This window comes from Oreochromis niloticus, linkage group LG15 (genome assembly GCF_001858045.2).
Source record: "Oreochromis niloticus isolate F11D_XX linkage group LG15, O_niloticus_UMD_NMBU, whole genome shotgun sequence".
Lineage (NCBI taxonomy): Eukaryota > Metazoa > Chordata > Actinopteri > Cichliformes > Cichlidae > Oreochromis > Oreochromis niloticus.
This window is the reverse complement of record NC_031980.2, coordinates 26,917,348-26,934,467: the sequence shown is the minus strand read 5'-3', so window position 1 is coordinate 26,934,467 and position 17,120 is coordinate 26,917,348. Positions and strand designations below refer to the sequence as shown.

General features: G+C 39.7%; 1 protein-coding gene across 3 annotated transcripts; it reads left to right on the top strand.

The window, feature by feature from the left end:
- Positions 1 to 436: 436 nt before the first annotated feature.
- Positions 437 to 16,404, top strand: asb2a.1 (ankyrin repeat and SOCS box containing 2a, tandem duplicate 1). 3 transcript variants are annotated; one of them, XM_003455584.5, is made up of 10 exons: positions 437 to 1,244; positions 1,923 to 2,285; positions 5,689 to 5,799; positions 5,897 to 6,066; positions 6,137 to 6,292; positions 6,691 to 6,936; positions 7,034 to 7,205; positions 13,608 to 14,178; positions 14,625 to 14,778; positions 14,882 to 16,404. In XM_003455584.5, exons 2-10 carry the CDS (start codon positions 1,930 to 1,932, stop codon positions 15,016 to 15,018), a joined length of 2,073 nt encoding a protein of 690 aa, XP_003455632.1. In that variant the 5' UTR covers positions 437 to 1,244; positions 1,923 to 1,929; the 3' UTR covers positions 15,019 to 16,404. The 3 variants fall into 3 exon arrangements, with proteins under 3 accessions (XP_003455632.1, XP_013119761.1, XP_005460281.1); XM_013264307.3 differs by having other exon boundaries at positions 443 to 1,244; positions 14,723 to 14,778; XM_005460224.2 differs by lacking the exon at positions 437 to 1,244 and having other exon boundaries at positions 2,147 to 2,285; positions 5,693 to 5,799.
- Positions 16,405 to 17,120: the final 716 nt, after the last annotated feature.

The window sequence follows — 17,120 nt, the reverse complement described above, 5'->3', positions numbered from 1 at the left end:
AGTAGCTCAGTCTAAAAATAACACACGCACACACTCACACATACGCGTGTTGTGATAACGATCCATGAATTTGTGTGGAGACTTTTAAATAAAGTTATGACTGAGTGGAGGTTAAAACTCTGGTGTAACTTGAGACAGATCTGGGATTCACTCTGGAAAGTTCTGGGATTTCAGTCTCCGCAGCTCTAAAATTTCACTGATATAAACAGAAATTATTTTAAAACTTAAACATTTGGATTAAATATGGTCTAGTAGTGGCTGTAGCACAACAGATAGAGAAGGCCATCTATCAATTAGAAGGTTGGTGGCTTGATCCCTGGCTGCTCCAGTCTGCAGGCCAGAGTATCCTTGGACAAGATACTAACAGAGGTTGTGCTCCGATGTGTTCATCAGAGTATGAATATTAGATAGAAAGCACTGAGGCGTAGAAAAACATACATACTTCTGTTAAATATACACTTGCATATAGAGAATTATTCTTTAACAATCCTTGACAGGTGAAGGTTATGTTTACCTTGCCTTGTGCAGACATATTACTATGACACTCCATCGTTAGGACACATAAAGATCTGAGGATAATGGCAGATGTTTGTTCTGGTAAGTAATGTTTCTGATGGTTTCTAACAGTTTTTATTCTTTCACTTGCAGTCCTGGTGGAGCTTGATACTTAGTTACTTTGGGTCAGGCTTATAGAGTTATTAAATCTTTTTATTTAAATGACATTTGTGGCCATTAGGAAAAAAGCAGAAATAAAGTTTCACTAAGAATCTTTAGACGCTCCTAAAAAACCTCTAGTCCCTGCTACGCTCTGCACTCTTTTCCTGCCATTGAGTCTCTAATTAGGAAAATAAGATGCTCTGGAGCAAGTTAGGTCTGCTACATTGTGATGTACCTTAGCAAATGAAACAATTTCAAAATCCTGAAATAAGAGTTAAACCTGAAGTTAATCTTTAGCTCTGAGTAGGTCTGGGATTATTTTGTGGTGAATCCAGTTTGTGAAGCAGCTCTTCAGCATTTGTTTGTGTGATACAGCTTCATGTGACTCCACCTGCAACATTAGAGCAGTGAAGAGGTGGACCGGTCAACAAGCTCTGATAGCTGCTTCCTAAAATAAAACTTAAGTAACATCCCCACCCCCACGTTGGGGTCAGACTACATTACAGACAGACAGACAGACAGCTGGAGAACAGACGGAGAAAAGGACGAAGCTGAAACTCAAAGGAAACACTGGATTTCTGACAGCGGTAAACAACTTCAATGACTACAGCTGTTAGACTGAAATCTGACGTTCTGTTTTTCTGGCTCTTTGTTTATCTCAATTTGTTTCTGTCTGTCTGTTTATCTGATATTTTTTATTTATGTTTGTTTATCTGGCCATCAAGATGGTTGTTATTAATTTTCTCCATTAAGCTGGGCTCTCTGCTTCAGGCTTTGAGTGCACACATTAAAATGTGCTTTTTGTGGGTAATTCCACTTTTCTCCTGATGAAAATTATCCCTGTGAGAGTGTCACCAGCTTCAATGAGAGCTGTTCTCAGATGATGATGATAAAATCTGTAAAAAAAACACACAAAAATTTAACAGTAAAATAATCTGAGAGATTAATGCTTCACAAACTGGTTAAGATGGTGAACTTGAACTTTGAACTATATTACACTTTGTCTCCAAGTGTTACCAGCATGTCTTTACCAGCTGTATGTCCAGTATTTGTTGGTAGTGAACATGGGGCGCTTGAGTTTCCATGCTTTTAAGCTTGCAGGTAAACCTTGTTGTAGTTTTTTTTTTTTTTTTTTTTTTTTTTTTCATCAAACCCTGAGTTTGTAAAAAGTATATTCAGAAAGACTTTGCAGCTTCTTTACGTGATAAAACAATTAAATTAGAAACAATCAATATCTGACTGGTGTCACATCCTACTTGTTTCAGTGCCATCATGGCAGGACCCAGGATCTCTCGCTCCACATCATCTGCTTCCAGTCTGACCTTCGACGATTATTCTCTCTACAGTAATCTGAGTGAAGAAGAGCTGCTGCAGCTTGCAATTGAGCGCAGCCTAACAGACACACATGGCAACACCACCAACACCACCGAATCCAACACCATCACCGCCAACAACACCATTAGTGCCAATACCCCCAGCTGTGTCCAGCCTTCTCATTGTCCTGACAAACTGAACCCAGCAGCCAGAAACACAAACCAGCTGAGCCACAGAGCTCAAAATTCCCTTCAAGCACAGACCACAGCACACTACAGTTCACCAAACCCACCACCTCAAAAGCCTCCTGATCCGTGAGTAGCCTCCATTTTTATTCTTAGACTCTTCTGACCAAGTATGTGGATATGCATGAGTTTGCATGTAGACTGATTGATTGATTGTTATTGAATGTGTTCTGATTGGATGCAGACCCTGTGTCCTTGTTCTCATTGGCTGTATCCCAATTCAGGGTCTGCAGCCTTAAAGGCCGCATTTTAAGGCCGATTACGTCACAGCGACGCGCCGAAGGCTGTCCCCTCAAATGCGTCCTTCATTTCCCTGAATTTTAAGGATGTGGCGGTGTCACTACCCGATCTGTACCGGAAACCCGATCGGTACCCCGCATGCGCAAATGTTACGTCACTTCCTCTCTTTGCCAACATTGCGACATTCAATATATTTGAATGATACGGTTAGCGCCCAGTTAGCTCCTAGCATTTCTCAACAGCTCTGCCTCCTTTTCGACTACCGGGACATTTAAACAATGGATAACCCGTATACAAACAAATTCATGCTTTTCTCCTCAACAGAGAGCGTCCCCCGATTGAACAACAGCGCCGTAAAATAAGAAGAATGGCGCCTAATTACAGAGTTAATAATACAGACTTTGTAATGTGTCACGTGAAGATTCATCAGCCAGATGAAGTGTTTACTGACAATTGACAGTGATAGCGGAGATCATCATCACTATTCCAATCAATCCTCTCCACACAGACAAGCATAAACACACTGACTATCACTAAATCAAATTAAACACACGTTTGTAGTGACGCTAATTCAGTTTGCAATAGGGTTCATTCTCTCAGTCAGCAGGTGGCAGTATCCTCGAACACTGGGGAGTAAACTACCATTAAACGAACAGAAGAAGAAGAAAACCCCTGCACATGCGCGGTACGGATCGGGTAGACCCGATTTGTACGGTCCGACTTTGCGCATGCGCAGTAAGTATCGGGTAGTCCTAATCCGTAACTATCTTTTTATTGTTTTGTTTTTGTCTACATTATATTAAACGTTTCATTATCGGAAACATTTTAAGAGACACTTCTTATTCTTAACATTATAACAGATACTCTGACCCGTAACTATCGTAAATTGCTTCGATCGGAAGTAGACACCTTTCGCGCATGCGGGGTACCGATCGGGTTTCCGGTGTAGACTTCGTGGCCCAACATATCCCACAATTCATAGCGCGGCAGTCGGTGTGTGGATAATTTTGCCGTAGACGGCAGAAGCGGAGCGGCCGAAGAGTAAACTGTTAAAAGTAAGTACTGAATAATATGTCACTTATTTATGTGCAGATGTTGAATAATGAAGAACATTAAAACATTACTGTTGGCCACATGTCGGCAAAGTTATGTGACATTAGCGATGTTTGTACTTTCAGCGTTTACGTGGTTTTAAAGCCGTTCAATAGTTGACCTTAATCTTTACAGAGAATGTGATGATTTCATGGATAATTAAAGTCAGTCACATATCCACAAACACAACAAGCTGAAAGTCAGTGAATGCTGCTCGGTTTGCAGTCCTGAATATCACAGCACAAGCGGGATTCACTGCACTGTTAATGTTAGCTATGTTATATTGCTGCCTCTGTTCGGTGGTGTCGAGCCAAACGGACTTTAACGTGTGTTTGAACGAGCTGACGGTTCACTCGTTAAGCTGAAAGAAAGATGCTTTAATCACAGGAGTCACACATGTGTCCACTGTACCATCTGGGAACTCTTCTTGTTTAGCACTCGTAATAACACAAACACTAAATCCTCCTTCTCTTGTGCTGTTTTGTAGCAGTGTATACACCCGAGACTGTCACCTGTCTGTCTGTCCTGCACTCTCCCTCTTTTTCTTTCTCTCTGATTGTGGAATAAAAGTATGAACATGTATTTATAAGTTACACTTGTGTTTGAATCCTGCAGCTTATCACACATTTGATTTCCATGTGTGACAACTGCAAGTGTCCAGAGTGAGGACAGACTGAGGGACCCACTGCTGCACATCATCTGTGAGGCTTTGCACCCCTGATGATCCACCAGGACAAACTCAGCAGTGTGTGAGGAAGAGGAGGAGGAAGAGCCAGCAGCAGCTGACAGATGGAGAGAATAGACAGACTGTCCCCTGTTTGTGAAGGACTGCTAGAAAAGTTTAAAATAACTAATTATCTGTCCTGAATCAGTCTTATTAGGTAATGTTCAAATAATGTTATCATTCCAGTGTTTTCAGTGTGGGAGAAAGTACTCAGGGCCTTCAAGTTACACACTATGAAAGGCAGCAACAAGTTTAATATTCAGAAACCTAAAGTATGTATCAGCAGCAGAATGGACCTAAAAATAAATGTTTGTTTCAGTTCTATGAAGCTTTGAGTATTTTGGATTAGTAGTACTGCTGTGTTTGTTGCATCATATTGCTGTAATTGTTTATATGCTTTATATATTCTGAGGTAAGTTGATCTATAGTGTTACATCATATTCTATAAGAATGTTATGTGTTTGTATACTTTGTGCCCAGTTTGACCCATTTAGCAGAAGTCAGCCTGTTTAAGGCTCTGATATCTATTCTGTATGACTTAAAGCAGTTATGACATGGTATGATTTTCTCACCCAATAAAGGAATATTTAATATACCAGTCTACTCTTCATTTTATCAGAAACAGTTTTCACAGCTCGTACATTTTCTTTTTACACATGTATGTAAGCACTGAGCCAAATTTAGTAATGCCAACATATTAAAAGAACAATATTTGTCTCTTATATATAATACATCTATATATAGACAAGATACTTGTCTTTGAGTGAAGATTTAAGGTGATAGGAAATATAAATAACTGCAGCTTGAATCTTTACTGAAGCTCAGTATTTGACACAGAGTTCAAGCTCACAGATGTAATGACTAATAATTTAATATTGGCAATATTATATTTACATTACCACAGTGATATGATTTTAGTCTCATGAACAACATTAGCTAATTGTTATTTACTAACTAATCTTAAAATGACTGTTCAGTACAGAAATGAAGCCCAACTATCATGTTTTACAGTCCTGTGGTCTCAGCCTCAGATACTTATCAAATCACACAGAGCTCATGTAGAAACAAACAAACAAATGAATAAAATATGTTCTCCTTCATTTCTGTGAAAGCTGTATGAAACGTTTCCAGCTGTTAGTATCATGGTTGCTAGGCAATCTGGGCAGCGTGACGGAGGCTAGACCGTCCCATTTCACGAGCCTACAAGCCTCGCACTTCTGGCCTTAGCGGTCTTTGAGTTCGCGGCCCTTGAGGACCGTTAAGGCTGCGTACTTTAAGGCTGCGGACCCTGAATTGGGATACAGCCATTGATTGTAGTTTCCTTGTCTGTAGTTTGATTGGCTGTTGTCTTTGTGACTGTGCTCTGATTGCTTTCTTTTTTTGGAACTGTGTCCTAATTGGCTGCTGTCTTGGCAGGAAGACATTTGATGGGACAATCAGTCTGTTTGTCACGGGTTCTGGGAAGAGGATGGTGGCATATCGCAGACATGATGGCAGTCTGGTCCACATCTGTCCCGAACCTGAAGAGTGAGTTCAGTTCTGCTTATAACATGTAGAGCCGTTTGACTCACCTCTGAACAAGGTGTTCAAGTGTGCAGTTGGCTGATTGGTCTTGTCACTGCAGGGAGGAGGAACCTTTGTTCAAAGCAATCCGTGAAGGTGATGCAAGCAGAGTGAAAGCACTTGCAATGTGTCCGGGAACAAACTTGATGCTGCCGAGTAAACCGGGCTGGCTGGCAGTTCACCAGGCAGCGTGGTTTGGCAAGGAAACCTGTCTGCGCATGCTGCTGTCAGGTAGGCTCACCTATACAAAATTACACAGAACAACTGAGCACATCTGTAATACTGTCTTTGGTTTGAGCAGCTCAGCCTGGGATGATCAACAAGAGGACAGAACGCGGCGAGACAGCACTGCTGGTTGCCGTCAGTAGAGAGCATCTGGGATGCGTTGAGGTGCTCCTGGGAAGAGGAGCTGATCCTGACATCCCAAACTATGACAAAGAGACACCACTGTACAAAGGTAACAGAGACAGGATGCTAATGAAGAAGAGAAAAACCCCCAAAGAAAAACAGAAATGATGAAAGAGTCCTAACCTTTTTTAAATGTAGGATTTTTATCCCATCTGCATAAGTTTTTATTGGGAGATTAGACTCTCTTTGACATCCAGTAGGAACAGCTTCACCAAGCCCCTAAAAACAACCAATTTGACCAGCTCTGCATGGCAGTTTAATCTACCTGGGCTATATTCTGTAGATTGCCAATTTATAAACATAGACCAAGCAGTCATACCAGCAGGAGTAGAAGAGGGAGATGATTTCATCTAACCCTAACCCAATGAACATCGTCTCAGCTTGATTCAACTGCATCTGATTCCTGTTTGGGTGAACTGTCCCTTTTATGTGTTTTCCAACCTGCAGCCTGTGAGAGGAGCAACCCAGCAATTGTGGCAGTGTTGCTGAACCACGGAGTAGTGGCGAACACTCGCTGCATTCAAGGATGGACGGCACTACAGGAAGCTGTTAGCCGAAACAACGTGGAGATCTGTGAGATGCTCCTGAAGGCCGGCGCCAAACACAGCATCAGCAACATGTATGGCATCACACCACTCTTCACTGCTGCTCAGAGTGGGCAGCTTGCCACACTGCGTTTTCTACTCAAACATGGTAAATAAAGTGGTTACTGAACTTGTTGTGCACTAAGCACCTCTGTTGCCACTGAATTAAATCCACCTTTGACCCCACCCCATCTCCCATTTTGCAGGTGCTGACATCAACAGTCAGGCAGCTGATGGCGCGACAGCTCTGTATGAAGCCACTAAAAATGGACACGAGCAAGTTGTTGAGCTTCTCATTTCCCAGAACGCTGATGCCAACAAACCAGGAAAGAGGGGACTGCTTCCCCTTCATATTGCTGCCCAGAGAGGAAGTGACATGTAGGTACACTATGAAATGTTTACTGAGTTGTGCAGACTCAGTGGAGTTAATTTGGTATTTAATAGTGACATTGAGTTGTGGTAAGTGTGGCTGCCTCGACTCACCCAGGTTTTAGGTATCTGGAGCAATTTTAGGGAGCAACAGTGTTAACCTTAAGTGTTCCCAGTGTTTCTAGACCAAAGTGGCGATGGGGTTTTGGCCACAAGTGGCCCAGATGTTTCTGGGCGCAAGTGGCAATGTTTCTGGCCACACTGTAAAATATAACTTGTTGTTTCAACTTAAAAATATGAGGTAAAGGGCTGCCTTAAAATTTTAAGTTAAGTCAAGAAATAGAGTTTGTTCTTATAACACAACCAATTGTTATCTTAATGAAAAATCACATGTTGTCTAAACTTTCATCTTAGTTTAGTTGACTGAGATTTGTTAGTCAGTTCAACTCCTTTAATTGTCATTTTTACTTGGGAAAACCCTTTCAGGTAAATTAAAATAATCTATTGTTTAAACTCTTGTCCTAGTTCAGTTGACTTGGGTTTTTTAGTTAATTCAAATACTTTAGTAGTTCTTTTAACTTAGGAATCTATTTTAGCTTAACTAACATAACCTGTTAGCTAAGTTGATTTAAGTTTATTAATTAACTGAGCTCCTTAAGGTAGCTGAGTGAACTTGTAAATCAGTTTCATTTTAATTATCAGAGTTGATTGACTGGATGTAAAGAAAAATGTGTATTAAACATCTTAAGTTTTGTTTTGTTTTTTTAGCTTTCTAACATCCATTTCAGCAAAACTACCTGTTAGGTTTATCTTAGATCTCAGGTTTAAATATCTACATTCCTTTAAATTAATTTTCTGTTGTTTACAGAAAAAAAAATAAAACCCCACAGATTCCATTAAAGTCTATCTGATCATTTCATACAGAAAGTTTGTTTTAAGAACATGACAAGACAATTACTCATGAGCACCCAACATTCACCATTTATTGTGCCATCTTAGTCATCTGAGAAACAGAAAAATCAGTGACGTAGCTCATCAGGCTCACAATCCATCAAAACTCAAAGGCTGCTCCCAGTGAAACAATAAATTTGAACTTGGTCTTGAGCCCAGTTTGGGTGAAGATTAAATTCTGACCAATACTCTAGGAGCAGTAGTGATTCTTGTGAAGTAACAACATAAAGTCTGCATTAATGTAATGTATCAACGGGACACTTGCTATTTTAGAAAAGTTATTCTTTACATTTGCAAAATTTTTAAACTTCATTGTGCTCAGTCACACCTGTTAGCATAAAACTTGAAATATTAAAATAGTACAAAACCTTTGATAAGTGACAGTAAAGATCAGTTTATAACAAGTAAGACATCAAACTCTTGTATTTGTCTTCGTTTACAATTGCAACAAATTCCACAGAACCAATATCTCTGAAAATGAGTGCATGCTTCTGAAACATTTGATAAGATGGATATTTCAGAAACATCAGTTTGAGTCTGCTCAATTGCAAAACAAAGGAAAAACTACTGACTTGCATGAGATAAGCATCTGCAAAGTCCAGCATTATATTGTTGTTCACATAAGTTTCTTAAACCATGAACAAATGAGTAATTGTCTAATCTGGAATGTAAAGTGTAGTCATTTAGTGACATACAAAAGTGAGAATGAGAACTTGCAAGAATAAAAAAACAAACAGTAAAATAAAAACTGTCCTTAACACTAAGGATCATACAATTACAGTTCTGCATGGCTTTCTGCAAGAGTCTGTTTCTTAGACCATGCACTAGTGAGATGCACTGCCTTCCACCAATGTTCATTAGGATGTTCTGAATGACTTCAAAGATGTCCTTAAGTTCCTTTGGATAGTCTATGTTGAGGGCAAAAAGAAGGCCCATCAGCATGGAAATGGCACTTGAGACATCCCTCAGATTAGACAGGATTACTGCCGCCTCAAGGACAACCAACACATCGATGATGTCTTCTTCTTTCACCATCGCAATGCCAACTTTCATCCTCTTAGAAAACGTGTCTTCAATACCTGTCGGCTATAAAAGGGTTCAAAGACAAAAAAAAAAAAAAATTACACAATTACAATTACACAATATCCCTTGTGCTTAAGAATTCATGTCTTTCCAAAGAAGAGCCATACTGATGCTTTGGATGATGGTGATTGGCTTTGGGTAACACTTATTAGTTGTTAAAGTTTTTTCAGAATGAGATATGCACCCCCATGTTACAAATCCATTTCTTGCTTTAAACAAAGACCATGTTCATAAATAACTGAGCATGTCTTCAATTGCAGAATTCAAACAAAATTTTCAATTTAAATGGTAAATGGCCTGTATTTGTATAGCGCTTTACTAGTCCCCTAAGGACTCCAAAGTGCTTTACACATTCAGTCATTCACACACATGGGTGGATGACTGAATCGTGGCTCAAGAGTTGACAGTTCGTCTTATAATTGGAAGGTTGCCGGTTCGAGCCCTGGCTCCGACAGTTTCAGTCGTTGTGTCCTTGGGCAAGACACTTCACCTGTTGCCTACTGGTGGTGGTCAGAGGGCCCGGTGGTGCCAGTGTCCGGCAGCCTCGCCTCTGTCAGTGCGCCCCAGGGTGGCTGTGGCTACAATGTAGCTTGCCATCACCAGTGTGTGAATTTAAATCTACTTATGCTAAATATTGGCTGTGCTCTAAACCAAATCTGGCTGAGAATACATGAAATGTGCAAACTGCAGCTACACTACAGGATCAGATTGTGGCTCCATAGACAACGCTTCTTTAATCAGTTTATTGATTAAAGTTTATTTTTTCCCCCTATATTAACAGCATGAAAAAAGAGCATATAGACGTGGCTGAACAGGCTGCATAACTGGCACTGAATATCAACATCCACCTTTACCCAGCTGCCCAATGACTCTCGGCCAGTAACCTTTAATTGCTTACCCAGTCTACACAGTCTCTTTTCCAGGGTCCAGGACATTTCACCAAAGTATTGCCCCCCACAGCTGTAGCAGCCACTGCAGCCCCTTAAATATCCTAATATCTCTGCCATTACAATATACAATGTGAGAAATCAAACGTAAAGCTGAAGTGAACAGTACAGCAGCGAAATGTCAAAGACCCTGGTGAAGACATGAATAAACACAAGACACTAATAATCTCAATGCTAGCTTGCCAGTTAGTTACTCTGAAACCCAGACCAAATCCAGTGTCAAAGATCTTGTAATAATACATTTGGTGAGGAAAAAGTACACATGTTATCATGTGGCATCTATTGTTTCATAGATGCCACATGTTTCATTTAAAATCCACTGTGGTGCTGTCATTATTAAATTTACTAAAAGAAACAATGCTAACCTTCACAGGCTTCAAAGTGTGTGAGGGCTCTTCCTTTAGAAAATGAGGTCCTCTGTCCTCTTCCTTTGTGTAGGGCTCTGGTCAAAGAAGTCAAAAAGAAAACAAAAACACTTTTTAAACAGTGTTTATGAAGCATGTAGACAGCTCCAAATTCACAGCTTTTTGATACATAATTCCATCAATATATGATTATCATTGGAGATTTTGAATCAGGCTTATCAGGACATTCAAGTAGAATATGATATCCAACCTACCACCAATATACATAGATTCTGTAAAAGTTACCACACTAAATGTCCAGTTGTGAAATATGATGACAGACTTTACTTATCAGCTTTCTTTCAATGAGTTCATCAGTTGAACTGGATAACCTAAAACTTAAACAAAGGAGAACATTTCGCAGTTGAACACTTACATCATCTCCGAAGCATCTTATGAGCCTAGTTAGCCCTCCTATGCCGCTCTTGATTTTGTACAGCTCCACGAACCTCTCCATAATGGTCAAGCACAGCAAAAAGGAACCCTTTCAGGTCAACAGATGTAAGACGGGCAAATTCTGCTTCAACCTGAGCAATAGAAGAAGAGGGGTGGAGAGTACAGGCAGAATAAAAAAAAAGATTCTTTGAGACCCAAATTTAAGCAAACAGTCATCTGAGGCCCATTAGAGAAAACACAAACACACAAAAGCAAACAAACAAAAAGATGCACTTTACCTGCCGTTCAGCAAACAAGGAAGTTCAGAGAACAATAAGCTCTGTCTCGAAATCTTTTAAAGTAGAATGATTGTGAAAATGACTTATGTGATGTAAAACTTTAGTAAACGTGCGATTAAAAGAACACTGAGTAAAAGGACAAGTAACAATTTCCTTATTCCTCAGATGTTTACCTTGATGAGCAATACTGTTTTAGTCCAACTGCCTCATTAAAGTTACACAACAGGCTTTTTACATTAAAGCCAGCAAGTCCATTACATACTCCCTTTTTAGATCTGAAATACTGTGCAGATTCTGTGTATATGTAGTGGACAGCAATTTACCCAAAAGAGTGCAAAGTTTGCAAGTCCACCTCATTTTAATGACAAAGACAGATGTGATCATCTAGACCTGTGAAAATAAATTAATGACAAACTTGCAGTTATGGATGTTATTACAACCACAAGAACCTAAACAGTCTGCTCCATTGCTTTTGTTAATGAATCACTTGTTGGTAACAGGTCTGAATATTTAGTTTATGCCACCTGCATGTGATCATCAATAGTGCCATATTACTTCTTAAGAAGTACCCTGACACTACAATCTTTATATCATTTGTTCTACAGAGCTATTAAATTACAATATAATCTGAGGTGTTTCCAGTATGACAAAATGCACAAATTGCAACTTACCATTTGACTCCACTGACAAAAATAAATCCCCAGCATCAAGTTTGGCTTCACAGACCTAAAATAAGTAAAATAAAAATATATGTTATAATTATATTGTTTTCGCCATTTATTCATGTTTGCTAATTTTCTGACATATAAACAATGTTAGTTTTGTTACAATACAGAGAATGCAGTTTAATTAAAAGGTAAATTATGCAAAAAAAAAAAAACTTCTGCAGTATACCATGCCAAAAATCAGTGTCTCTGATGCCAATTATTTTATCACTACAGCTCTTTTAGTATGGAAACTCACACAAACTAGTCATACTGATCACAAGAGTTCAAAAATAAGTTAAAATGGTGAGCTGTTGTTAAGCATAAAGCATTTCAGGGTAACAAATAACTGCACAATAGAATTAAAGCAAAAACTAAACACACTGGAGGACTATCTGATAAAAACTAGTATAATGCTGGTTTGTAGACCATATTTTGTCTCAATCCTCAGTGCACTCCTGCAGCTTAGCATGCAGCAGTTCATAACAACTTAAGTGATTACATAGGGGTAAACAGATGACAACAAGCATCCGAGTCCTGCCAAAAAGTTCTTTTTGAACCCAGTCAGTTATTGGAAATATTGCCAAAATGAACTTCCACCAAAATACAACAGCCTGTGAACTTGAAAGAAATTTACACGTACAGAGACAATATGAAATAAGCTTTATTAATTAGCTGAGTTAGCTTGCTAATATCACAACAGTGGTTGAGTGCACAACCTTAAAGCTAGCGGCACAATACTTGTGATTTGGTCAGTGCCACATTAAACCCATAAAAAAGGCCATGTGTCAGTTTATTAGCTCAAGTTTGGTCATGACACACAAGCTGGACCTTGTCGGCTAAAGCTACATTAGCTAAAGCAAACATTTCGGTAAAAGAGAAAAACACACATCATGCCATAGATTCAAAACATGTTCCAACTTTTGTAGCTCTCTTTCCTTATAGTTATAACCAATGTTACTCACCTTGAAAGCATATTCCAAAGAAGACGATTAGAAAACGTCCAAGTAAAGTGAGCATGTCGTTAACCGCCAATTCCCCATGATGCACCTCGGTAGCAGTCACGTGAGGCAGTTTTGAATCCTGCTGTGCTCAACTTACCCACATTGTCAAGTTCACATAAGTTGCTGATTTAGCTGGACATGAGTTTTCAAGTTAGCTTTTTTTGGTGTAATTGGGACGTTTTTAACTTGTAATTCTATGTTATAACAACAACTTCAGTCATCTATCGTCAAACTGATATAGAATAATATGTTGAAATAACAAACATCTAGAATTACATTTTACAGTGCATGAGTGGCCCAGGTGTTTCTGGTCATAGGTGACCCAGGTTTTTCTGGTTCTAAGTGGCAAAAATGTTTCTGGCCATAAGTGGCGAAGTGTTACTAGTTGTAAGTGGCCTAAGTATTTCTGGTTGTAAGTGCACTAGGTTTTACTGGTTGTATGGGGCCAAGGTGTTCCTGGTTGTAAGTGGACAAAATGTTTCTGGCTATGAGTTACCATTGTTTTTCTGATCGTAAATGCCCCAGATGTTTCTGGATATAAGTGGGCCAGCTATTTCTAATCGTAAGTGACCCAGTGTTTTTGTCCATAAGCTTCACTAAGGTGTATCAGTTCAGGCTAATTGCTAGGTGTTTCCTGTTCCCAGCATAGTCTCCATGTTGATCCCAGCCACCAGTAAGGCCAGAGTCCGGCGGACTGGCATTAGCCCTCTGCACATGGCAGCAGAGCGTAACCGTGATGATGTCCTGGAGACTCTAATCGAGGCAGGGTTCGATGTCAACGCCCAACTATCAGAGGAGTGGTCTAGGTTGTACGAGGACCGCCGGAGTACGGCACTCTACTTTGCTGTTATTAACGACAACATCGATGCTGTGCGAATGCTCCTGACTGCTGGCGCTAACCCAAACTTGGATGTTTTCAAGCCTCTGATGGTAGCAGCAAGGCAGGGCTGCATCCAGACCATCACACTGCTTGTAGAACACGGCGCTGAGATCAACGCTACCATCCCCACCCACCCCACTACCTTCCCTGCCGTGTACATGTTCTCAATGAAGTACCTGCCTATGTTCAAGTACCTGCTAGACCATGGAGGCAATGCCCTTTCCTGCTTCAATTGTGTGTACGGCAGCAGTCCTCACCCACCAATCAAAACCAGTCGAACAGAGAGGGGTGAACTCCATGATATCGACCAAGTTGTCCCAAGAAGAGGCATTCAGGTGACCTCTATTTCTCCTTTTAATTTTATGTTTATGTGGTAAAATGAAACAAATCCAGGTAAAAATCAAAACAACAAAACTGTTACCATAGCTACCCAGGTGGCCTTGTTTGAAATGGGGTATTTAAAGACCTTGTTAATGTGTGTGAAATGGGACATTTAAAGAGCTCATGGTGTTTTAGGATGTTTAAAATGTGGCCTATACTCAGAGCCAGTCAAACATATCTAGGATAACTTTTCATTATCTATCATTACCTTTCATTAACATTGTACATAAGCCAGGTTATCTGAATCTAACTCTGAGCACATACAGTGGGGCTGTATGCTTGGGTAATACCTGAAAGTACCTGGCTAAACCTTAATGCCTAAATCCCAGTACGGCCTTCAGGTGACCTCACGATAAAGTTAAGGTGTGATTGATTGTTTGATTCACTTACGGATTGACAGTTCTGTGAGATGATCTCCGTCCCCAGTATCTGTCGGTGGGCGGGGCCAATTATTGACGTCTTGTTAGATTACGTCGGTCATGTGACTCTTTGCTCCAGACTGATGGAACACCTGGACAGTTACTCTGAATGGACCTGCATAAAGGAGAAAGCAGGTAAATCAACAAGTGATAATTGATTCTTCTGCAATTTCACTGATTTCAGTGTTAAGAGTTATTCTGGTGCGTTTCCAGGCTAACCAGTCTGTGTTTGTTTCAGCTCCACCGCGCCCACTGCTGCAGCTCTGCAGGCTGCAGATTCTTCAGCTGGTTGGTCGCCATCGGTTAAAGAAGTTGCCACTCCCTGGGGGTCTGATCCGCTTCTTGCAGCATCAGGAGTTGATGCAGACTGACTGATGTTTATTAAGCTGAATGGTTTCACCGAGAGTTATTGATTAGCTCTGATTTTTTTAAATTGGTACCCTGATAGTGCTGCACACAGCAGTGGCAATCCACTCTTAATGCTGCACGAACCTGTTTTTTTTTAGTTTGGATTTTGAGTAAAGAAATGCCACATGTCAAACGTCAGGGGGCACAAAGACTTGACTGACGTAAACAGTCAAGATGACTCTGAACTGTCTCTGACCGATTTTGAGTGATTCAAAATCCAGACTCAAAGTCCAGATTTGCTTTTTTTGTGTGTGTATGTGTTGTTTGACATGCTGACGTACTGCAAATCAATTTCCCATTGGGGACAATAAAGTTACCACTGACCACTGAGACTGATCATCTGTGGAGACTCCTGAAGGTCTTCACCAACGACTCCCACCTTAATGGAGACTGAGAGGGTCTTTCTGATCAAGCTATGCAGGGCCTGCATATTTACCCAGGACTCAGATTAGTAACTTCTGGTATTTAAGGATCTGAAGGTTTCATGTTCTGAATAATCTGAAAGAATAGAAAGAATGATTTTTTTTTTAATGACAAAAGAAACAAGGAGAAAGACTCTGATCCTCATTTTCAACTCATGACATTGTGGAAGGACAAAAAAATAAATAAATAAACTCGACAGGGAAATGATTAAAAAAATACAACAACAAACAAATATTCTGATTTGCTTTGGGTTAATATCCCCCCAATAATAACAGACAAGGTGTCCAAAGCTTTTCTGTCTTCACTTTATCTAAACTGCTTTTTGCAAGGTTTGAAATTATTTGTTTTATTTGCTTTAAATGATTCCATAAGCTTTATTTCCCAAATACTGTTTTTTTTTTTATCATTAATTGTTCATAAATTGGAAAAAAAAAAATCTGACTCCACCAAATATTTTAAAAGGAAAGATATATCCATCCATTGTTGAGTTGTAGGTTCTTAACCACATTTGTGTCCCTGAATATTTGAATTACTACACGTTAAACTGGAACACTTCAGAATCTAGTTTCTTCATTCATTTTCACTTTGTTTGAGTGAATATTCTGAAATATCTTCATAAGCTTTATTATATATTATTATAATTTAGCAGGAACTAATTAGTGTAATTTTCAGATAAACAGAATTGCATCATCAGTGTACAGTGAGAGCATTTTCAGTCTGTTACTGGACAGATCTGTGAACTTTTACAAAGATTTGCTTGTTAGTCTGAGAAGCAGTGGTTATGGAGAACAGATGTTTTGTCAGCTGTTTTTGACAAATTGTTACTGAGCTGACAGCACAGCAACCTCACATCTTTGATGTAAATTGATTCTGTTTTGTTGTGAAAGCCCCTTAAATCTCACCTGGAAGAAAACAAAAACATAATCAACATCACCAGGAAAACAACCAGCATCTTCCTGAATCCACCTCAGTCCCACTCCAGGTGAGCAACATTAAGATCCACAGTCCACATTGAAGCAAAGTCCTAACCCAGTCCCAGCTCCTCATCAGATGCTTCTTCAGCTCAGTTTTCACTGCCTGGTGATGGAAGAGGTTACACACAGAATGAAAGTAATGGCTGCTGTAGGTAAAACAGTGTGAGAGGAAAAGCCCTATATGAAACACACCCGCTTTCACACCTTGGCTCATGTGATTAGAGGATCACCACCTTTGTCCCTCTTTGGGGGATACTCCCACTGGGTTTAAATCTGGGACTCTCGGCCATTTGACCTTAGAACTGAAGAAGCTTCTCGGATGAGAGGTGAAACGTCTTCAAGCAACTTAAAGAAGTCCAGACGCTTTTCTTTGCAAACTCCTTTGACTACGATGACCTGGATGACTGAGAACCTTCACAGATATATGAAAGTGTTTGTGTTTTAAATGTTTGGGTCTGTCAGACTGGAAATGAGCTGCTATACTAATAAAGTTTAGGCTGTTTGATTATTTGATATTTGATTATTTCATTAAATTAATGTTCAAATTTACACAAGGGCACCAACATCAAAGTCTGAATGTTTTTTTCTGTTAAATCAGCTGAATTTTATCATGTGAATCATTTCTGTTTGTATCTGAGAGTCTGAAATATAAGATTATTCAATGAAGGATCC

Bases quoted from the DNA above. Each gene is read 5' to 3' on its own strand.
- asb2a.1 (XM_003455584.5), top strand. From the start codon at position 1,930: ATGGCAGGACCCAGGATCTCTCGCTCCACATCATCTGCTTCCAGTCTG. The intron at 7,206-13,607 runs GTAGGTACACTA...TCCTGTTCCCAG, and splicing joins GCCCAGAGAGGAAGTGACAT to CATAGTCTCCATGTTGATCC. The intron at 14,779-14,881 runs GTAAATCAACAA...TGTTTGTTTCAG, and splicing joins CTGCATAAAGGAGAAAGCAG to CTCCACCGCGCCCACTGCTG.